This window comes from Stegodyphus dumicola, chromosome X2 (genome assembly GCF_044657685.1).
Source record: "Stegodyphus dumicola isolate Sdum_Otavi_A_Nest chromosome X2, ASM4465768v1".
Lineage (NCBI taxonomy): Eukaryota > Metazoa > Arthropoda > Arachnida > Araneae > Eresidae > Stegodyphus > Stegodyphus dumicola.
This window is the reverse complement of record NC_140781.1, coordinates 149017484-149041633: the sequence shown is the minus strand read 5'-3', so window position 1 is coordinate 149041633 and position 24150 is coordinate 149017484. Positions and strand designations below refer to the sequence as shown.

The 24150-nt window shown below is 31.3% G+C and overlaps 2 protein-coding genes across 20 annotated transcripts in view; one reads left to right on the top strand and one right to left on the bottom strand.

Annotated features, from left to right (window-relative positions):
• Positions 1 to 2169: 2169 nt before the first annotated feature.
• Positions 2170 to 24150, top strand: part of LOC118194133 (uncharacterized) — a 32339-nt gene continuing 10358 nt past the window's right edge. The window contains exons 1-4 of one of the 3 annotated variants that reach the window (XM_085809321.1): positions 2170 to 2470; positions 6060 to 6129; positions 18404 to 18440; positions 23608 to 23700. In XM_085809321.1, coding sequence (XP_085665447.1) covers positions 2409 to 2470; positions 6060 to 6129; positions 18404 to 18440; positions 23608 to 23700 — 262 coding nt within the window. In that variant the 5' untranslated portion in view covers positions 2170 to 2408. Of the gene's footprint in view, positions 2471 to 4916; positions 5022 to 6059; positions 6130 to 18403; positions 18441 to 23607; positions 23701 to 24150 lie in introns of those variants that run through there. The other 2 variants (XM_085809322.1, XM_085809323.1) reach the window with 2 other exon arrangements.
• The window catches only part of LOC118194132 (uncharacterized), a 134256-nt gene continuing 128790 nt past the window's right edge, over positions 18685 to 24150 (bottom strand). For 16 of the 17 annotated variants that reach the window (XM_085809326.1, XM_085809333.1, XM_085809325.1 and 13 more), the window contains one exon: positions 18689 to 21679. In XM_085809326.1, coding sequence (XP_085665452.1) covers positions 19272 to 19799 — 528 coding nt within the window. In that variant the 5' untranslated portion in view covers positions 19800 to 21679 and the 3' untranslated portion in view covers positions 18689 to 19271. Of the gene's footprint in view, positions 21680 to 24150 lie in introns of all 17 variants that reach the window. The other variant, XM_085809340.1, reaches the window with a different exon arrangement.

Here is a 24150-nt window from a genome sequence, read left to right as displayed (position 1 = left end):
TGGAGGAATACCACACGCGCGGAGTTAAAACGAATCCCCTTTCCAACAGCACGCCAGAATTTCGGCACTGCAAAAGCGACAGTGCTCTTCGCTCTGCCTGGCTTGCGTGCTGCTTTCTGTGTGCGCATGCGCAGAACAGCCAAACACCACGTCGCTGGAAATGTGAAGCGCGCAGTTCCAAAGAAAGACTTTCGTACCTTTTTCACAAACTGGGGAATGGCTCCTGACGTTAAGATTACGGATTATATATTTTAAAAGTATAAATAAAGAATTAAAGTCTAAAGGAAACACTATATTAAACATTAATAATAATAATAAGTGGAAACTGTGGGTTCTGCAGTTCCACAGTGCTTATTACGAATCGCCACTGACAGACAGACAGACAAAGTAGACAGATGTCTTGTTTTGCACCCGCTAAGTCTTTCTGCACCGATGGGCGAAAAATCAAGCATAGGTGCGAAGGAAAGGTATATAGAAAGAGGGGCAATTTCGTATTTGAGGAGAGTAAAAAGGAACTTCGTACATTTTGTACGAGTTCAAAAGGCCAGAAAGAAAAGATGGGACAAAATAAAATTTAAATTAAATGGCCCAAAAATAATAGAGGGGAAAAAAAAGGGCCTATAGAAAGAAAAGGAAAAGAAGTAGAAAATACCCTAAAATACGATTATGTCCATGAGTGTAGTTAAGGAGTTCATCTGCAAAAATTCGTGTCTTTAAGAAACAAACTTTAGCTAAGTTAAAAAAAAATAAATAAATGAATGAATGAATGAATTCCTACATGGTAATGTGTATGCCGTTATCTTGAGACCTAACAAGAAAAGACATATATCATCACAGAGATGTACATAATATTTTAACTAAAGTAACATTAAATATTACCGTTCCCAAAAAATTCATGTATATTTCATAAAAACAGTAATTGACAAAATCATAAATCCATACACAGTGTGAGAGCATTTCAGCAAAAATAAATTACACAGTTTATTTTTCTTAAATATTAGTTAAATATAAAATTAATTTATTAATTTAACCATTGTAATTTATTATAGTACAACTTTAACAAATTCCGTCACACTGTATTTTTATTTGCTCATAATTCTAAGTTTGAGACCTGAAAAAAAATGTCGGGGATCTTAGTTACAAAAATCACAATCTATACTCATCGTTGGTCAAGAGATCCCCATTTTTTCCCTCTCAAGAAATTCCTAAGCACGAAGAGGGGGGCCTCCGAAGGGTGTGAATTGCTGATAAGAACGGACTACTGATAAGGAATGTGGCGTCTCTACGGAATAGTTACGAAGAAAAGAACCACATGACTTGCTACTATTACTAACTATTGTATAATGCTAGAATCTTATGAAAAATAATATATGAAAAATTTTAATTGCACTCTAGTTATAGAGAAACATATATTGTATAGAGAACAGAATGTTATTTATCTGAATATTCCGTGTCAGGGCCTCTTTTGGATTTCTCGTGTTGATAGTAAACAGCTAACAAAACACCTGAAGTTTCGATGAAGCGAAGTTTCCTTTTTCAATTTGATGAATGAGACATTGCATAGGAAAGGTGCATTAAACTTTTTTAGAGAGTTGAAAATATTTACTGAAACAGTTATTTAAAAAATTTCGGAGCTATGTTTAGACACTGTCTCCAGCTTTCGTGATCGCAGCGCCAGCCAAAATTCGTTATCCAGAAGAAGCCGAATCGCCACTGTTGCTTCGCAAACTTTATGATTTACTACAGTTATGATTAGACGCCACTGTCAAGGAGCCTATTAATCATTAATCGGTTTTCTATCCCCTTTTTGCTTGTGTTGTAATGTGTATTTAAAAAATGTAAAATACCCAAGAAATATAATACATTAAGTTTTAAAAATCCTAAAATGACAAAAATCGACAACCATTCACCAGACTGCATTTCACACTCTTCATTCATTTTCTTTTACCTAAACTTCCTCGACACATGTGGCTCCCTCTATGTTTACCATTTTTAACTATTATGTATTTTTCCCTTTCTGCTCACATTTTGAGATTTCTCATGTGGATGTAAACGGATCCTTACCGTAGGTACTCTATGATATATAATCCCTATTCTTGGAACTGATTCCTGGTCATTGGCACAGCTGTACATCACTACTACAATACACAGTAGCAAATGGGTCATAAACTTAATGTAGCTTCCATACATCGTCTTATTCATTTCGTTTGTGATTTGCAGGACTGGAATGAATGTACAATACGTGATAATTCAGTGATAATTAAATACATACATGTAACAGATTAAAAACACATGAATTACTTCAGTTGCTGGCATAAAATTTTAGAATGGCAACAACCTAATTTCACAAGTGTCAGATCCAGATGGCAACATCATAAAAAGTTGAGAATATTTAAGAATTTAATTTTATGTATTTTGACACTACGCTCTTACTAGAAGTTTTACAGATAACTGAAATTAAGTGCCTAATGTAAGTAAATCACTTTTTATACCATATTGTACTAATTTTGCTAAGTACTTAAAATTAAAAGTGATTTTGTTAGGGTTGGGCTTGAAAGCGTTAAGAACCAGTTCGCTACCTAAATTAAGGGTAAAATTAATTTCTGTGTAGCAATAAAGTGCCTAAAAATATATTTTAGTGGAATTCTTAAATTCTGTAAAGTTCAAACAAAAAATATCTTCGCAGTGACTTTACTACGGCAGTCCCAGGATGTTAGGATGCTCACCCTGAGTGTTTATGTTGCTGATACTGCTGCTTAGTTGGATTTATGCATGCAAGTGTCAGTGAATGAACAGTTTTTAAACAAATGCATTCTTTCACTGCATACACTGTCTATTAAAAGTTTTATTCCAGGTTTATGCTACAATTTAGGAATATAAAAACAAGAATTACTATATTATTTTCTGTTTTAGATCTGTCATTACTAAATAATACACTGAGTATTTATTCATGTGTCTACACAAATTTTGAAACAATCATATATATTAAAAATCAGTTGATTAGCATTGCTAATAGGTTTTTCATCACTGCAAAAAATAAGATAAAACAATTTCGCTATCATTATAGATTATTTTAAGAACATTTCGCTTTTCTACTAAGATTTATTATTTTAAATAAAGGCAAGGTTCAATTAACCGATGGCTCACAAAATATTCACATTTATTACTTTATGATAAATCAGAATTTAAATATACGCAGTCATGAGCTTTTATTATTTTGATTCTAATGATAATTAAAAACTTTATTAAATGATATATTTAACAGCAGTTTTTCCTTATAAACGCCTGTAAATATAATTTTTGATCAAATAACACAGAACATATTAATTTAGAAAGTGAATTTATTTTTATTGAAATTATTTAGCATTTCCTGAAAGCATGTCAATTTTTTTTTTTTTTTTTTTTTTTTTCAGCAACAGTGAGATACATATCCTGCTGTCTTTTAACATTACGCATGTGGTGAACTGAACTTTCTTGTGTCCACAAATAATTTTTGGACTTTCTTCCCTCTTAAATGCACCTTGTTGGTTTATTTACATTCCATGCAATGAGTAAGCTTGCTTTATTGATTTATGCATGTAATGTAGCATAAATAAAGCATAAAGAATTTGATTAAAACCTTCCAGATCAGTATAAAGTTCAAATAATATAATACAGTCTCTAACTACTTGTACAGATCAGTGAAACTAGGAAGTCATATTCCATTCATTACCTGCGTATCAGACAGAAAGTGCATACTCCAACACCCACAGGGAATTAACCTTAACGCAGTCATTACCTTCTAAATACATAAAGCCATTGCACTGGTATGTAACATCACGAGCCTACGGCCTAGTGCATGGACCTAATATGATCTACGCACTACGCCGTATAAAACGAAATGGCGGAACTTCCAATAGCGATAATTTCTCCATGCATATGAGTATAAATTTGCTTGAAGTAATGAACTTTCAGAATAATTCAGAAACTATATTTCAGAAATAAAAAGTTATGTTATTATCGGAAAATCTTTGAAAACTGCTTCTAATTGATTAGACTGAATTTAATTAAGATATGTTCTTTGATGATTAAGAATCTTTTATGATGATCCTGCAAATTTACAGCTTGTAATATTGCATAAATTGTGACAAATATTAAGAGAAAGTAAGTTTTCCAAAGTATTTTTATGACCCAAATAAAAGTTATTTTGCTAATTTTAATTATTAACTTTTTTAAATGTGTGTATTGTGTGTGTGTATTTAATTATGGCAAAGCACACAAGGGCTATCTGCCTAAGAGGAGGGATGCCTTTCGTGGAGGGCTTTCTAAGGGAAACTGGCTCGTATACACGTTACACATGGGGAAAACCACGAAAACACCCATGCAGCCAGCCCGTTCGCGGGATTCGAACCTCGGACCGAACTACCAGTGTTCAGCGACTTTACCGCTCGGCCGCTGGTGGGCTTTTTTAAATGAAATAATTTTTGTTTTTGTTGCTTTCCAACTAATAGCACTGACTTCATATTTTTTAATTTTCTCTCTATGACAAAATAAATAAAAAGAAAAATCACTGTTTTTAAACTTGCATAGCTTTTCAGAAGCAATGAAAGTCATTAAAATTTTAGAATAAATACTAATTTAAGAACAGATAAACATTATTAACTTAATTAAAAAATTTAAATGAGTAGCTTTTAACAAAATTATTATAATTATACTCACATTACAGTACAGGAGCAATGAAGCTCATTAAAATTTTATATGTAATGTAATAAGATACTTAGGAAAGACTCAGATAACCGGCACTTGGCGCAATTTTTTCCGCCATCTTGAATCGGCGAAAATCGCCAAATCCTCGCAAGGATTTTTTTTTTGACGCCAAGAGGGAAATGACGTTAAAAGACGCTTTCCAAAAATTCCCTCTTGAGCCCGATATAGCGGAGAAACCCGTGGTAGGCGAAAATCGCCTGAGGCTAAATACAGTAACGCGGTTTGCGTTAAGAAAGTTAAACAATGCACATAGAACTAATTTAGTTATTGATGTGGTTAAGTTAATCTACATACTTTTTTTCACCTTAGTATTTTAGATTATGATATATATAACTCCAACATTATTACCGTTTATACTTCTCTTTTTAATTCTGACCATTAATTTCTACAATTATGCATAATAATAGCTAAATAATATGTTTGAAAATATGGTCTTCATATAAATGCAGTAAAGATCATGCAAATGGAATATCTATCACGCAAGTAACGTTAAAACTTTTAAAAGATCAAATATACATGAATATACTATTTAAAAAAAAATAAAACTTTCATTTCACACATTACATTTTATGTTGATGAACTAAACCAATCGTTCGTTATAGATTTATTTTTACTCTCTATATTAAAATAACCTTATGTCAGCATTTTATATAGAATAAATATTTTATATAAAATTATCCATTCACAATATATTACAAATAAAATAAAATTAAATTAAATATTAAATTAAATGTATTATTTTTAAATTAAAAATTATGTTAAATTTAAGCTAAAAATATATCAAACTAAAACACTGGTAACGTACAGGAATAAAGGTTTAGTAGTAGACAGAAGAAAATGCAGAAATAAATATTAATAACTTCTTAAATATGAAGAAATTACAAATATTCATAAGTTCCTAAGAACAAGTTGAGTTTCTTGAACGAAAACAGGTGAAAGTGATAGAACATCCACTCTATTCACCTAATCATCTAGCTATGTGTGACTTTCGACCGTTTTCTAATTACAAAAATAAATTACGTGGACATCGTTTTCCTTCCATAAATGAGACTGATGAGGCTTTAAATGCACTTTTTTTCATCCATTCCAAGAAATGAATGGATTGAGGCATTTAATATTTGGAAAGTTCACCTCCAGAAGTGCATTGATGCTGGATGAGACTACTCTGAACATTTTGTTAAGTTTAACTTTAAAAACCTATTTGTATCTCAAAAATTTCACAGTGACCCTCATAACATGTGTATCAAAAGAAATGTCTAATAAAAATGACAGATTAAAGTTCATGTTTCAAATTTGTATTTCATATATTTTAGGATGAGTGAACAAAGTGTGCTTTCATTAACTTCATATCTGATGAAAGACTTTGGAGAGCTAGAACCACAAGTAATAAATATTTTCTCTTATAATTTTTATAACTCAATAACTGTATAATCATGTGTAAATGTGTGCAATGTAAGCATATAAAAGCATGAATGTTATAAGTGCCATGATAATAGAAAATAGCACAAACATTTATTTTATTTAATTGATTTATTTTTCTAACATTCCATTTATATAAAGTTTTCAGTTTTATTTCAGCCCTATGGTAAATGCAAAAATACTATCAAGGGACAGAGTACAACGGGCTCATACACAAAGAGCATATTGAAATTTCTTTTATTCTATTTTATCCTGCACCCAGACTTTGTTAAATTAGCTTTAAAAACAGAAAAATTAGGCTAGGCTGATAATTAAATTACTGAATTGTGTCCACTATTACTCCTAGGATATGATCCCCTATTGGCTGCTATCGAATAAAATGCTGGATTGTAGGACTATTATGCCCAATCATTTGCAATCAGAATAAACAAACTCTGCAAAATAACATTTAAAGTCTTGAAAACTACAAAAGTGGAAAGGATGCAGATAAATAGAAGCCATATTTTGAATTGGAAAAAAAAATATACATATATACATATGGATATTTTTAACTTACAAGACAACTTATTTCATATAGCCTCAATTTTAACACATTTTTGCAAGGAAATCTCAATACTCATAATAAAGCGGCGATTAAAGATAACCATTTAAATTAACGAGAAATTAAGTTTCCCTATAGCTTCAGTTTTGTAGAGCTATTAGATCTTTTTTTAAGCCAGGAGACGTGAAAAATGTGCAATGCCAACACCTTCTTAAACACAAGCCTCCCTATTGAAGGTTCGTAGTTTAGTGACATCACAAACTGTTGGCTATCTTGATCGGGTGTGAAAGATAACCCCTTCGGCACAAAGCCATTCAGATTTCATGAGCAAGTTAGCGAAATTGTGAGAGGCCCCGTTAATGAACCAAAGCATTGCTTTAGCAGGTTGAATGTCTGCTTAATTTAATCTTGATATTTTTTTAGTTTTTCATTATGCCTTTAAAGTGTTGTGTGCCGTTATGCCAAGAATATTATAAAAATGTCCCTAAAGTGTCAGTATATACATTTCCTAAACAACAAGATGTATACCATGAGAAAATTTTACCATTTCGATGTATTCTGGGGTAAGTTAAGCCTAACTTGAAATTTAAATTTATCAAGGTATTCTGTATTTATTAAAAAAATGGATACGTTAATATTAAGGAATTTCATTTCAATATACCATTGTGTACAATATTGTGTAAAGTAATCACATATCATTTAGTATAATTATGTATCGAATTGTTTGGTTAATAATTATGTCTTGAATTGTATGCTAAATATTTGCTTAATTTTTAAAATCTCCAATTTTTTACTTTTTGATTAATTTTATAACTTGGAACTTTTAACTTCATACATATACAGCAGAACATGAAAGTATTTAATTTAATATTTAATATATTTTTGTACTATAAGTTTTTGTAAAGAGACTGTGAAGGCAATAAACATGCTTATGTTTTTTTTTTTTTTTTAAATTACCATATAAAGTACATAGTTCTACATAAAATAAGAAATAAATTCAATTCCCAATGCATGAAAATTGAAATATTATTAAACCTTATGTTACTAAGAATCCCCCCCGAGTGGGAAACAAAGACACTTATGCTAGATATTAGCTGTTTTGTTAAAAATTAAATTGCATTACAAGAAATCTTACTTTTATTACTTTCTAAAATTAATTTAATTGGGTAAATTTTTACATTTGCCGGATTTACGTCTGTGAATTATATTTCCATGAGAAAGATTTTCAGCATGTTTCTGAGAAATACGATGAAAAAAAAAGGGGGGAAAATAGAAGTTCCATTAAAACAGTTATGATTGAAAGGAAATGCTGTTCCCTGAATTTTCAGTGCTTGCCCCAAATATTTGTCTTCAACAAAATTATTTCATAAAGAGCCACTGAAGAGAGAAGGGAAAATGAGCAACTATTTTTATTTAATGTTAATTTATATGAAAAACCAACAATTTGAATGTAATAAAAATAAGCACAGAATGTTACTAAAATACTTGGTAAAATGACAGCAGAAGGGGGGAAAATTGTGAATTTCATTACGGGTGGAGGGAAGGATGGAGTGTTAATGGAAGGGACGTCCGGTATCCTATTATATCATAGCACTTTTCCTGACCTAATTAATTAAGTGACTTGAATATTATTAGTATGGAGGGAAATTCTAACTTTTCATTAATGTTACTTATTAAAAGCCAACCATTACTTTAAAGCATTATTTTAATTGTAAACATACAATATAAGAGCATAAAAAAATGAATAATATACTATAATGTATTTTGTGCATATGAATATGTTTCCAATATTATATTCACGAATGAATTGAAAATATATATCTTCCTCGCTGTATACATATAAAATAAAAGAAAAATAATATGTATCTACATTATTAGAAGAAACCATCCTTTTAGTAAAGCTTTAAAAACACATATAATTTTAACACAGATGGTAGGTAACCAACGGCAATTGTCAGCCGTCAGTTTGTGATGTCACAATCTGGTGGTTGGGGTCTTCTGTTTAAGGTGATGGCAATGCCCTTGTTGATATTCAGATGCCAGACCTCTGTAATACACGTCGTGTGTGCATACAGTTACACCATGAAGGCATGTGGAAAGGAGAGAAAAAATATAAGTTTGAGATCTAATTATAGTGCAAAATTTAAGCCTCAGGTCTCCAAAAGTTGCATACTTTATTACTTAGATAAAAGTGCATAAGGTTTAAACATGCCACCCAGATGCTATAGAGGTTAGAGTCCTTCGGTAAGGCCTGGGTTCGATTCCTGGAGAAGAAATGGATGTTTGTAAATGTAAAGTGTCTTTGCGGCATGGAGGCACTCTAAATATATGGTGAGCTGAAAAGTCCTCTCGAGAGATTAGGGTAGGGGAAAAAGGGTGGGAGACTTTCAGACACGTCCCCCTGCGATGCTCTCCATCTAAATTGTGGGCAAAACTGAGCAAAGTTGTACTGTCGACTGTATGGTGCTTAAGGCTCTTGCCAATGACAGGCACAATCTTATCCTTGCCGCCAAGAATTTCATGGGCTTGTTCTAATGTTGCTATAAGACAAGTGATACAAGTCACAACAACAACAGCAACAGGTTTAAAAACATTTTATTTTTGTATAAAGCAAGAAAAATTAGTTTCATTAAAAGTGCATCCAGCAATGCTGAATGACAGTAAAAGGGCTAAAATTATGTATTTGCACTACTATATGATAAAAAAAAACTGTCCATACAATTTGAAATAACTGGTTCTCATATCAAGCATTTTGGAAATAATTCCCGTAGCTTTAAAAATATCTGGTATGAAATTGAAAACTATTATCAAATACATGTTAGAGATATTCTCATTAACCAACCAAATTACATTCCTTTGACTTGGTCATCATGCAAGCTGGTGATTTAGGGAAGGAATTCCCTTGCTGAAATTTTTGCTTTAAATATTGTTAATATGTGTAGCTAACTAATTGTTCATATATTCTGAAAATAAAAAAGTAAAGAAAGAGAATCTTAGCATAAAGTCAAACTATCTTGCATTCTATCATTGCACAAACCCATAGACAAAAATTATATAAATGATGAAATTAGAGCATATATTGATTAACAAATCAAAAAAAAAAAAAAAAAAACCTGTCTCTAGTAGCTAACAGTCATTTTATTTTTAATATTCAAAATTTTCAACAAGGTTATCAGGTATAGTAGAATGTATAAGTAAGGGCGATTGGAAGAACACTCCAGGTTACCTGAAATATTCACCTCTGAATTATAACAGAGCTGCTAATAATTTTGAGAACATATTAACAACCAGCATTACAGCTTTTATATTTCTTTGGAACATTTTGGAAATTCCTTTCTTCTCCCCCTCCATCACGCTAATTTTCAAACATTTTGAACTGTTCATAAACATTTTGAGCAGTTTTTCCACGTGCACAGCAAACTACCCTCCTTTGAAAACTTATTCAATATTGTATAAGTTGTAATAAGAAACAGAAAAATTTCATTACTTTCTCTTGTTGCTACATCTTGGGGAAAAAGTTTTCTGTAATAGCAAACTTTAGAGCAGGGTTTCTTAAACTTTTTTTCAGTCATGACCCATTTTTATCACAGAGATTTTTTCACGACCCTCAAGACCCCATAATATTTTAAAAAATTTTGTGGGACCCCATAAGTATTGCACAAATCAGACACATGCGTGAGTGAAACTGTCAATTTTTTCACTTGTACTGCAATATACTATTGCAGTTTTAGGTAATTAATTTCTAATTTCAACTTTAATTTCTAATTTTCATATTTTCTAATATTTCTAATAAATATCTAATATTTCTAATATTCTAATCTTTTTAATATTTCTAATTTTCTAATTTCGAGACATAGAACAATATGAAAATTTTAAATAAGTAACAGACGAAATAACAGCGTCACGTGCAAACAAGGAAAACAAAAGTTTATATTTTGAAAAGAATGCATCGAAATGTTTTCGTTTTTTTCTTTGTTTGTATTATCTTTATATATTTTCAGGTACATTGTGTAAAAATATTTAGTAATTGTAAAATTATTATAATAAGTTAAAAGAAATATCAAAACTGCTAAATTTTTGGCAACCCGCAGTTTAAGAAACCCTGCTTTAGAGTATAGGTTTTTGTCTGTGGCCCATACTTTGAAGGACAGCAATCACATTTTTAAGTATAAAACTTATCTAGATGCATGATGCTGGAGATGATTAGAGTAAAAATTGGGGGGGGGGTTTAAAAGGAATGCTTTTCTTCTGCCTCGTTCATCCAAAATGTAAAAGAATGCTTAGAGAGCCTAATATATAGTTATTATATCAAGAACATGTATATTGCGCTACTGTAAAGGAGCTTCAAAGACTGAAAACAAAGCTTAAAAATTGTTGCTATTTCTTGAAACCTAAATTACAGTTTCAATCCATATACTCACTTTTAGACACTCCCACTATGCAGTTGTGGAACACGCAAATCTGAACTGTCATTCACTGCTAATAACAATTTTATAAATCAAATCTAACTATAGGAGCCTTAGACACTGGTAATACACCTTTCTACTCATTTGTATCTTCAGCTGGCACAGATGAGATAGACGACACAAGAACATTTTAAGGAGAATTGCCAATTTAAACGAAAAATGATTCTTTAAAAAGGTCTTACTTTTTCTGTTTCATATAGAGGATTTTAGAAAACACCATTACATCTTGGGTACATTTCCAAAATAACACCATATAGTTAATTAACACATTTTGCAGAGTTCTTTTAAAACAAAATTAGATTTCCTTTTCCCATAACAAATGGCTAGTCTTAAATATCCTCTCACAAAGCTTTGACTCAAATCTTTGTGATGTTTATAAATATCTATCTTCAGATGAAAATGCATCTATTAAAATCCAAATCTCGTACTTCACTGTCAGAGACTGCTTGCAGAAGTATTGCTGGTGATATGGTATTATATCATTAGTATTATTTGACATGCAGTCAAAGGTCTAGTTAACGAGAGTCTTATAATCACAAAGAACTAATTATTCATAATTAATGGAAGCTTTACCAAGGGTTTGTCTTAGTAAATCTTTCTGCTTTCAACAACTAACCCATCAAACAGCTGAAGTGAGAAATTCCCTTGTTTTCGCCTTAATAGCAGAATTCCATTCTATTCAGGATTCATTTCATTCTGTTCTAATAAACTTCATAGCATTTATTTGTGGCTTTAAAATATGCTTTTTGTCAGAGTAAAGAACAGATTTTTCTTTCCTGAAGACAAATACAGTACAGACAAAAGTGTGTTCAAATACACTAATGGACAACTGATAACAAAGTTATGTGTGACTCCTTGCCATTAAGACTTAAGCAATCCCATAAATCCACCTCTGAAAAAAGCACAATCCATGCCTTTTTTTCTCTCCAGAAATCAAGTAAAGCAGACGTATATAATTCCTCTTGAAACTGTGAATATTCATTTAGCACCATTGCGTCACCTACCCATTTGGCACTATGTTTATTTCTGAACAAGGCCTAGGTTTATCAATATTAATATGGCTTTTGCCATATTAATATTGAATTTGCCATATTAATATTGAGATTGCCATATTAATATTGAGATTGCCATATTAATATTGAATTTGCCATATTAATATTGATTAATATTGATATTAATATTGAGATAATTGCCATATTAATATTGAGAATATGGCTTTGGCCATATTCTTCCAGTTTTTAAAGCCCTTTTAAATGTTTCTTCATAATTTCTTTAACAATTGAAATAACACTGAAATGAATAGCAGAATTTGAAAGCACAGTACAAAGAAATACACAAATCTAAATAAATATTGTTTAAATACAGCTTTCTATGAGCAGATTCAAAAACTCAGGCATCCAAAACTAAAAAATGTAGTACTGACTGTTATCCAGTTAAGTAAACTTATTTTTCAGTTTCCATGCAAAAATTATCAATATTTTTACTGTGTACTTTTAATTAGTGTAACAACACATAAAAGATACTGTAATATTTTTCTAACATATCTGTGTTTTTAACAGTGTAGAGAAAATGATTGAAAAGAAATAAAATTAAAAAAAAATAATAATAATTCAGGTTAGAAGCAATGTGACAGAACTTCAAACATGGTGCTACATATAAGGCATGTTGCAATCTGGCGAAAAATAGCCTGTTTAAAAACGAATTTACAAGCTCTAATTCCTGTATTTCCGACCAAAGAGCATAGCAGGCTGAATTACTAATCTTATGCTTGACCTTACTAGCATTATGCTAATATGCTTGGCAGAGATAAAAAAGCCTCAACAGGGTGGATGATTTGAAAGAAGCATAGCATAATACTTGCATATTCTCATAATAAAACAATGTGAAAGCCAACAGCATAGCTGCAAAACACACTGCAAGTTTATTTGGAATAAATTACAAACGTTTGCCCATGAACCTGATGGAGTTTGTGATAACCGTGAATCATGAGTTGCTCATGATAATAATTTTTGACGACGGAGTTAAATCAGAATAACTAAGCAAGTGCTGAAACCATAGAAAAACTTCAAAAAATATTTTATTTGAGCTAATCAATATATATATATATATTTTTTTTTTTTTTTTTTGTGTGTGTGTGTGTGTACTGCAGTACCTCTAAACTGCACTTTGCTGAAATCCCTTTCCTTATATCAAACCTCCAGGTACTTCAAAACAAGGGTCCAAATTAGTTTGCTTATACTAATACACTAATATGTCACAAATACATTTCAATTATGTATTTCTTGTAAATACACTGCTTGTACTTTCAGAAACATAGAGATATGGACCGAGCTTCATATATACAGCTGCTAATGAAGGAAAATGATATGGTTGGGGCTTTGAATGCCAGAGTTTCCGACTCTGAATTACTAACACTTCTCATTGACTTAAGTGGTAATTTAAATATTTTCAATAAAAAATCTGTGAGGAAAGAATAAACTTGTAGTTTGGTAGGAAAATTTTTAAAAGAAAACTGCAGTTATGGGAAGCACAGCTAAAATAAAAAAATTTTGTACACTTCTTACATCTTAAATCCTGACCTATATTTAAAATAAAATATCTCAAGAACAAAGAAGAAAAATAACACTATTACAATAATCTGAAGAAAGATTTAAAGATTTTTAGCAATCTGGAGCCCAATCTGACATTATTTTCATCACTATTCAAAATGAATGTTAATAATGCACCAGAAAATGTACAAATGGAGTAAACTATCAACAGTAAGTCGTATTAAAAGATCCGAAGATAGATTTAATTAAATACTTTTCAAAAGATAAAAATATCTGAAGTTAAAGAGTTTAGAGAAACAATAATCATGCATTTAGGTAAAACTTCCATAGTTTTGCAACCATATATATTCACAACTGAAGTTTAGTTTTTAATTTAAGACTGGAATCTGACAGAATTAGGGACTTTTATGGTCCATGAAAATTTCTAGTACTTTTTATCCAATGTTACATGTTCTATCAGAATCAAACTGCTATGAAGTGCCAGTAAGGTACACAATTTATAATTATTTCACTATTAACAAGTATTTGATTTTTTTATAAGTATCAAAAGAAATATGAATCAAGAAATTAGATTACTGCTATTTGTTCTCAAATTTTCATTATTTATTTTTAGTTAGAATTATATTATTTAGTGATTAGTTTAATATATTACATATATTAGAAATAAATGTTAGTTTGAAAATTTAATGTTTAGTTTCCAATAGTTTGAATTGAAACATGTAACCAAACAAAATTTCTGGTGTCAATCAAAATCAAAGTTTAGAATTTAAGACAAAAAATAAATATAAATTTGAAAATTTTTCTGTCCGGGTATTATTATTGTTTATGTATTTCTGATAAATGCTCCATAAGTGATAATCAAAATGTAATGATGGTTTAAAAAAATTGGACCCAACAGCTGCTTTCATATCATTTGAGTGAGACCACTGGGATAATTAACCAGAATCACTGTAGTCAAATATTGACATTTATGTTAAACTTTTTAAAAATTATAATGGAAAAAAAAAAAAAGAATCTCACTACCTGAAAAATAAATTTCAGTTTACACGAGCTATAAAAGACACACCTGAAACTTTGCAGTAAAAATGGTTACTGATAGTTGTAATTTTTAAAAATCCTTTAGTCTATTACTAACTCTTGACAAATTCTGCTTTTTTTTTTTTCAGTCAATGAAAGAAATCTTATTAAATCATGCTTTCTATTACTATGTGAAGTATTCTTTTTATTACTACCACTGAGAACTTAAACAAACATTTCCACACTTCTGTGTGAAAATAAACCACTAAAAAAAATATGGACAAGATGATAGAAAAGTGAAAGCCAAATTTACATATCGGTAATCACAGCATATCAGGAAATATAATAATGCACATTTTTCAGAAGTAATACCTGCCTAACATACGAGTGCTCTCATAGCCGGTTTTAACTTTACTGTAAGCATAATGAACTGGCTTGCAACATTTTAAGTAACTAATTTCAGTAGTTCTAAATATAAACCTCCACCAACATATCCTCTTGCCCGAAGCAGTCTTTTAAGGTTGCAATCACTGCTGAATAATTTAGATCAGTTGATGGAAAACTCTCTAACTTTGGTACATTCCTCAGCAGATTGAATCAAATACCTGTCTTCTGCAATTAAACTAAAATCATATGTATTTTCAGAGAACTGACTCCACAAACCAAGCCATTCTAATAATTCACCATTAAATCTTCTAACTCAATCCTAGGGTAATTTGTATCTAGGAAACTGAACTACTTATTGAATGAAAACCAAAAATAAAAATACTAAAAAAAAAAGTGTTAACTAATGCAAATCTATTTAAGGTTCACATGAGAGTCTTATCTTTTATGTTAACTAATGCAAATCTATTTAAGGTTCACATGAGAGTCTTATCTTTTATGTTAAGCAACCTTTAAAATTTCACTTTATTCTCTCAACCTTTAAAATTTTGCTTTGGGAAACACTTTTGTGAAAATATCTGATAACTGCTTTTAAGATTTCACACACTTTATAATGACAGATTTGTCTTCTCATTTTTCATGAATAACATGTTAGCACACATTTCTAAGTTTTGTGTCTTTGTGAAACAAGCTTTTTGATCAACTTAATAAGATTCTTATCACAAAAAGATAGCAATGCCATCTTTATACATTTTAGTTTCACCCAAATCTTGCAGAAGTTGACTCAACCACAATACCTTTTTCACTGCAGTTGAATCTGCAGCACATTTAACTTCAGTGTTACAGGTAGTAAGAGTTAATTGCTTTTGAATATACCAAGTTATCGTACCATTGCTGAGTTTAAATGCATAACCAAAAATTCACTTTGTTCTGTCCACATCGTTAACAAAATCTGAATTTGAGTATCCAAAAGATAGCAAGTATCATTAACCACTGGAGAATACTCGATGCCATAGTTTGTTCTAGCTTTCAGGTATTTGAGAATGCATTCTACAACATTCCAATGAACTTGGCCAAGACTGCTTGAAATCTACTAACCACATTTAAAGCAAAAGCTATATCTGAACATGTAGTGATGCAAAGAAAATTAGTGATCTAATACCTTCTCTGTGAGGAAAAGTTTTTCCATCTGGTAATGGATTGGATTCTAATGATAGGATTATACCAGGATCTGCAGGTACAGTGTTAGGACTTGCATCTTTTATGCAAAATTGTTTTAGAATATGCTTTATACAGCTTTCTGAATGTATGAAAATTGAGTCACCTGCTTTATAATCAATTTGTATTCCAACAAAACAACATCTTTTACAAATTGTTGCTTTAAAACGTCTTCTCGGGTCATCTACAATTTCTGCTCTTCACAAAACAATGAAGTATCATTCACATATAGAATTAACCCCTTAACTGCCGTGGGCGTATATATATGCCTTGCTCAGCCGATGCGTTAACTGCCCCAGGCGTATATATACGTCCTTCCAAACTGCTATCATTTGCTTTGCGCTTCTACACCTAAAATTATTCGCAAAGTTAATGCATCGGCTGCGCATCTGAGGCAGTTAACGCATCGGCTGAGCAAGGCGTATATATACGCCCGCGGCAGTTAAGGGGTTAAAGTACTTTCTTATTTCATAAGATATCACTAGACACACGAATAAGCAACACTTTGCTTGAAACCAACTCCAGTTCAGAGTTAATGAATTGTTTCAGTACCTAGATGTTTGTCTTTAATCCATATGGGGATTTCTTGAGCTGACACACTACGTTTTTTGCATAGTTTAAGCCTGAAGAATATGAATGAATATTGAATCCATGAATATTATTTCTTCAATTTCGCCATACAGAAATGCAGTTTTTATGTCGATTTGTACAGCTTTCACTTTTGTCTGTACGACTTATAGCTCATGAGACTCTTATAGTGTCAAAACTCGAAGTTGGTAAAAAGGTTTTACTGAAGTCCACTCCCTCTACTTGAGAGAACCCTTTGGCACAAAGTCTTGTTTTGTACTTGTTAGTTTGTCCATTCAAAAGATATTTTACTTCGAACACTCACTCAGAGATCCAACTTTGTTACCTGTCTTTGGAAGAGGTAAAAGATCTCATGTCAGTTTTATTGAGAGAAATTATCTCTTCATTTATGGTTTCATTCCAATAGTCTGCCTGAAGAGATTTCATTGCCTCTACTTATGTCTTGAAGGTTATAATGGTTAGCTTAATTATTTGAGCTAGGAGGACTATTAAGCATGTCATCTTCTGCTTCAACAGTAGAATCCTTGTTGTACACATTGATTAAGAATGTTAATGGTGGCAGGATTATTGACTAAGCATTTCCCTTATTAAAAATAATATTTTTTTAAACACTGGTGGTTTTAGTGACTGTATTAAAAAGTCGATAATTCTCAGATTCTTTCTCATACCCAACAAAGATAAAGATCATCTTGCTTTTGGGTGCTAGTTCTTTTTACAGGGAATCAGGCTCATGCAATCTCAGTATTTTGAAAATAAAATTCAGTTTACATGATCTACAAAACACAAACTCTGATATATAAAACTTCATGGTAAAAATAGTTACCAATATGCAAACTTGTAATTTTTAAAAATTCTTTCTTCTATTTTTAACTCTTGTCAAATTCTGCTTCCTTTTCAATAAATGAAAGAACTGTTATCAACCCTCTGACCTGCAAAACCGGCTTTAACCGGTCAAAAAATTTTTGGATCATTTGGTATATATTAGCTTATAATTTAAGACATTTTGCTTTACTTTCTTTAATGTAAATGTCATCTTAATGAATGTCAGTTTAAAAAAAAATAGAGATTAAAATAAATATTTACGCAAATTTAGCTAATAAATGCTCTTTAAATAATGCTTCATGACAGGCCCATGTCACTTAAACAGTTAAACTGTGTTTTCTATGACTATGTGAAGCATTCTTTTTATCACTTACACAAAAATTTAACAAACATTTCCATATCTATGTGCACAAACAAACCATAAAAAATGTGGACAAGATGATGGAAGTGTAAAAATGAAAGGCAAATTTACATATTGATAATCATTTTTATCATAAATTCTTGTTTCTGATTTTTTTCTTCTATAACTTACGTAAACTTTATTTTGAAATACTGAGATTCTTGGTAACAAGAAAGAAGGCTATTCATTTTTTTTTCAAACATAAATATGCAATACTAACCCATTTTAATTTCTATTCCTCCTATTTTTGTAGGTCTACCATGAAGAATGCCTCTGTGAAATATATCAAGGTAATTATTTTTCAAAATTTGAAATTAAAATGTTTCAATATATTTAAAATTTTTCAGTTAAAAATACTTTAAATTGCATTTAAGTTACTAACAGTATTTCATGTTGTCCTATCCTTAAATAAGTATTCTGTTTGTGACAGTGGCGTAGCATAGGTTCTGCCACCCCTTCTTGCTACAAAATGTAATATTATTATAAAGATGAAATTTTCTAGAGCAAAGAAAATATTAACCTGCAAAGAGAATTTTATTTTCTCCAAAATTTAAAACTTTTACAAACTCGAAAACAAAATTTAATTACAAAAATATGTTTTACATTCTAACATTAACTAATTATTATCTAAAAACAGTATTAGTACTTTGAGAAAATTTATTGTTTATTGAAAATATTAATAAATATTATTTAAAACATAATTGACTGTTGCACTATAATAAATATTTTTTTAATTGAAGAAAATCATTTTTAGCAAGTTTCAGAACACAAAATATATTTTAATATAAATAAATGTAGGTAACAATTTATTTAATCTTTTATTGAAAAGAAATAATTGGTAAAAATAATTATAAATTTTCTTTTTGATTATCTCCTTTGTTATCTATTAGAAATAGAAATTAAACTCCTTTCTTAATTTAAATTTTCAGTTTTCTACTCTTCCTCATAGCAAAATCGTTAATAGCACTATCAATATAGATTGAATCCATCATTTCATGCTCAATAGCCAAAACAGCCAGATTAGTCAATCTCAGTGTCGATCGTAACTAATTTTTGATTATCTTCAGTTTAGAGAAGCTTCTCTCACAGCTGGCATTGCTTATTGCAATTGTGAGGAATATTCAAAGCAATATTATCATATTAGGCAGGGAAACATCCAGCTTAAATAGTACAATAAGCTTTAACACATCAAGCAGGCTGGAATTCATTAATTCATTTTTATTGCCTGTAGCATCAACAAAAGTCTTTAGCCGCACGCATTCGAGCTTTAACTCTTCTTTCTCAAGGTCATGAGACACGTGTTCTAAATTGAAATCCTGGTTTTCAACATCCAGTAGTTTCGATGCTGTAAAAAAAGCAAATTTGTTTGACAAATTCCATAGCTGTCGAAACCTCTCATGAATTTCTGCAGTTACCTTATCCAGCGATGAAAACAACTTTCTTCTCAACTCATTTTCATACAACAAAGCTCCATCTTTACTTCCGTTGTCAAAAATTTCCTTTCTCCTTATTTGTCTGGGCGGTTCCATTAAAATGCCAATGTCTTCACACAAATTTTTGCCATAACTCTTAGCACCGTCTACCAATTCATTTCGTTTCTCTGTGAGCAGTGCCCCCAAAGCACTTATTTTTTTGGCACACTGATGCATGCTGAATCCCTGTGTTTGTAAATAAATTTGGGCATCATTTACCTAATGCAGTATGGGTTTCCAAAAGCCCAAAAAACATAAAAAAGAAAATGATTCCATTGCGACGAACAAAGTTTCTGCATCTGTTCATGTGCTTAATTTTTCGCTTCCCTCTGTCAATTTTTCTAGAGCAGTCAAAATAAGCTTATAGTGCTTCCATACCATATCTACTGCTTAAGGTTTTGGCGCTGCATAGTGTAGCCTGAATTCTTCATAATGTCTTACCTGTAGCAGCAATTAGAATGTCCCATCGGTGTGTTGACATGGAAAAGAATGCATCAGAATTGGTCTCGATTGAAGCAGCATGTAAACAAACCAGGTTTAGTGAATGGTTTGAGCATGGTACAAATTTGGCTTTTATGTATGTCTTTGAGTCTTTGATGCACTCCTGTATGCTTTCCAGTCATGACAAGAGCACAATCATATGTTTGACCTCTGCAGTCCATTATATCAAGGCCATTAGCTTTAAGCTTACTTAAAATCATGCCAGAAATAATTTTATCAGTTTTATTTTTGGTTTCAATGAAATCTATAAAAGATTCCACCACTTCTACTATCTGATTTTCAATCTTTACATATCGCACAACTTGACTTGTTTGATCGTTATGTGAAATATCTGGAGTGCTATCAAATATAATAGAATAATATTTGGCCTTTTGTACTTGACAGACAATTTATTGGAGAACTTTATCTCCTAAAATTCCAATGAACTCATTTTGAATTTGCGGTGACATATACGTGACTGAATTTTTCGGACCCATTTTCCTACACACAATGTGTTCTCGGAGTACTGGATCGTACTTTGCAAGGAGATGCACCAGTTCTAAAAAATTGCTTCTATTTGCGCTGGTATTGTCTGCCCTGTGGCCACGAAAGGCCAAATTCTGTTTTGCTAGGAATTTAATTATATCAAACATTCTAACAAGAATTTCTTCCCACTCTTTTGTTTCCTTTGCCACAACATATATTTTTTTATCAATAGTCTGTCATTTTTGAAGTCTGGTTTTTAATTTCTTCCATTTGCAAAAATTTTGGTTGTGTTAAGCAGATTCGTGGTTGGCTACTTTGGGATTTAGTTTATGCCAATTTTTAAAAAATTAGATGAGCAAAATTTTGATTCACTCGGTAGGTTTGTGTGACCAAACAAATGATAACAAAAGCAAAATAATGATGCTTAAGAAGGAGAATAAGCCGTCCAATTATGCAACACTTTTTCTCCATTAGTTAATGTGCGATAAAACCATTTTCGCTTTAGATGCCTCGTAACTCCATTCGGTGTAGTACGATTTGTGTGTCTAATTGTAACATTGATGACACTTTAGTGAAATTAGTCTTCATGTGCTGTACAACCTCTGGACCTCGCTGCACAAGTAGCAATCTAATGTTTTCATATGTTCAGGCCATTTTCCAACATCATCTAAATCCCTGTACTGAGTAGAAGCCGATGTCAGTGCTTCATCAGTCTCACTCTCAAAACTATCAATAACTATATTTGAACATACCAATACAAGTTCAAATTTAGTAGATGTTGGAATTTGATTGAGTGCTGCTACCTTCACATCTACAACAGGAGCCTGTGAATCTGACAAACTCGAAGAATAAAATACAGGTACCCAAACATCAGTGTAACGTTCTAGCACTACTTCAGCTTTTTGATTTTCAACAGCATCAGCAAGTATCGGAAGAATTGACATCCAAAGTGGATGAATCTGGCGTTTTGGAAATAGGAACTTTCACGTATTTTAGGATAGCCCCTTCTTATTTTTATTATTTTCTTCCTTGGCTTTTCTTTTATTTCGATATGAAGCCCCACTTTCTCTTACTCTTTTCATTTTTAGATGCTATAACAAGAAAAATTAAATTATTATTATGATTCGATCGTTGTTATTAATATTATTCATTATTAATGTAAATATTTAAGTTTTCTAGATCTTGAACTTTTTAAACTTAAAAGTTGTGTTCAGGTGATATTTATTATTTTAAAAGGATCATTTAAATTTATGTTTTAAAATACTTTCTTCTACTTTTCAAGATTGGAAATTCTTTGATCAAAGTTTCAAAATTTATTTCGCATAATAAATCTGCTTCCATATTTAATGAAAACAATGCATCCACTTTACGTTTTCATCTCTCTCATTGGGTACCTTATTTCTTTATCACTTAAACGCTGTTTCAACTTTACAAGCATTCTCAATAATCAAACCAATGATATTACAGCACACAAAATTATATGCAGAAAAAATACTATTTCTGAAATAATGTTTTGATGATTTTTCAGTGCTTATATTTATTCAAACATAAGAGTACTACAGTTACTTAATTATTATAACCATTGTATTCATTAATCAATAAATATCAAAAACTGAGACTCAGAAAACACTCACAATGTGATAAATTTAGAAAGGTAAAAACACAAGATATTTTTTAAATTAAATTATTTCATACTATAAGTATTAAAAGACTTATATGAAAAAGAATGGCAATTAATTCCAATATATTTTCTCTACATATACATTGTACATTTCATTGTTAAATAATTTAAAAGATTTAACAAAACTTATCTGAAATTTTAGAATGAGTTCTCTGATTTTGTTAGAAATAAATACAGCTAGTAGAATGCAGATGTAAATGCAAAGCTTTGCGAGGCTTTCAACAGAAAACAGAATCACTATTTTCTTGCACTGTGTTTAATTATTTTTTTTCCTGATTCCCACGTCTTCTCTTCCAAGTAACATCTGGACAATAACAGTTTACAATAACAGACAGCTGAAATACATGCTGTCTTCCGCCAGCATGTATTTCTCCCCAAGACCATTCCTAAATGCTTATTCAGATCCTCTATGTCCTTTGTGTAGGGGTATCATCCGTTCAAAGGATCACTGTTTGGCCATCTCTGACCCCCTACCCTTCGTTCACATTGCCAGGAGATTGGAAAATATACCCAACGGGAAAATCTGCTTTTCTTTCATCTCACCTACTAATACGTTGATACTCAAAAACGAAATCCGCTTCTACGTCCACCTCCTAAATTCACACACTGCGTGTATTTAAAAAGCATCCTGCAATATCTGTTGTTTAAAACAAAAACTGTCGTAAAAGTAAAATTTTTTCCATGTTTGATAGTTACTTTTCAAAGACAACTTTCAAACACTAACACTATAAGAATCTAACTAACTGAGCTCTTGCCGAAAAGAACAATTTTTGTTTATTTATTTTGATGATTTAGTTCAGCTTTAAAAAGAAAAAAAAAAAATCGTTCCTCCCTAATCGTGTATATGCTAAAAAAATCGTGTATATGCTTGCTTTGGAAGAAATTTTCTTAGCACTTAATGATGTATCTTTCGCTATCAAAAAGACACAATGCTTCAGTAGAGCAACATATTTTATTTTGGTTTTAAGTCTACCCGTAGTACAACCAAAAAATGCGAAATAAGAAATACTGACATTCTACGAATTTTCGCAACCTCGAGATGACATTTTAAACATCCTAGATACAACGGATTTTTTAAGTCACTCAACTGAGGGTGAATTTAAAGGTACGCGCTTTCACATCGAAGTCGCACACCTGAGCATTTGGACAATGGCAGTTTGCCCGGAATGCCTGAATAATTTTCTACTTAGTTCTTTCCCCCCTCATGTTACTGCATTGCTCATTGCTTTCAGGTGTTTCAGGTTTAAATGATGTGTCAGTGATTCTTTTAAAGTGACTAAAAGTATTTCTGTTATCTTAATACATCTTCTTTTTCCTTTGTTTACTGTCAATGTTTAGCTATTGATGTCCAAAGTTGCAATCCCGTCCCAAGGGGAAACTTCATACAAAGTGAAAGCGTAGTTCCAAGAAAGAAGTTCTCGCTTTACTTAAGTAAGTTATTGCTAGTGCTATAGTATTCAATTTGTCATGGGGGGAAGTAAAAGCAGTCCAGAAGAAATTCATAGACATGGGCGTTTTCGATGTTGAGTAAAAGAGATCTAGCCCTCTCTCGATGAGAAAGAGTTAAAATAAGCTACGCAGTGCAGTTTCCCTCTTTTTCTAATGGGAAAAGGGATAGAATCTAGAAACTACGAATGCTAGAGTAAATACAAATGGAAACATTAAATACGGATACTTAGATGGGATGACTCCTTTAACAGTTAAAGCATGGTAGTTGCCGCACTGCGTATCGTTGCAGATGTTTTCGACTTCACTGTTTTGTGGAGTCGAATTTCCTCTAATCTACTTAATATTTATTTGATAGGGAATTCGCTGCCCCTAGCAAAGTACCGCCCGGGCAGATGCCCCCTCTCGCTACGCCACTGGTCTGCAACTCATTTT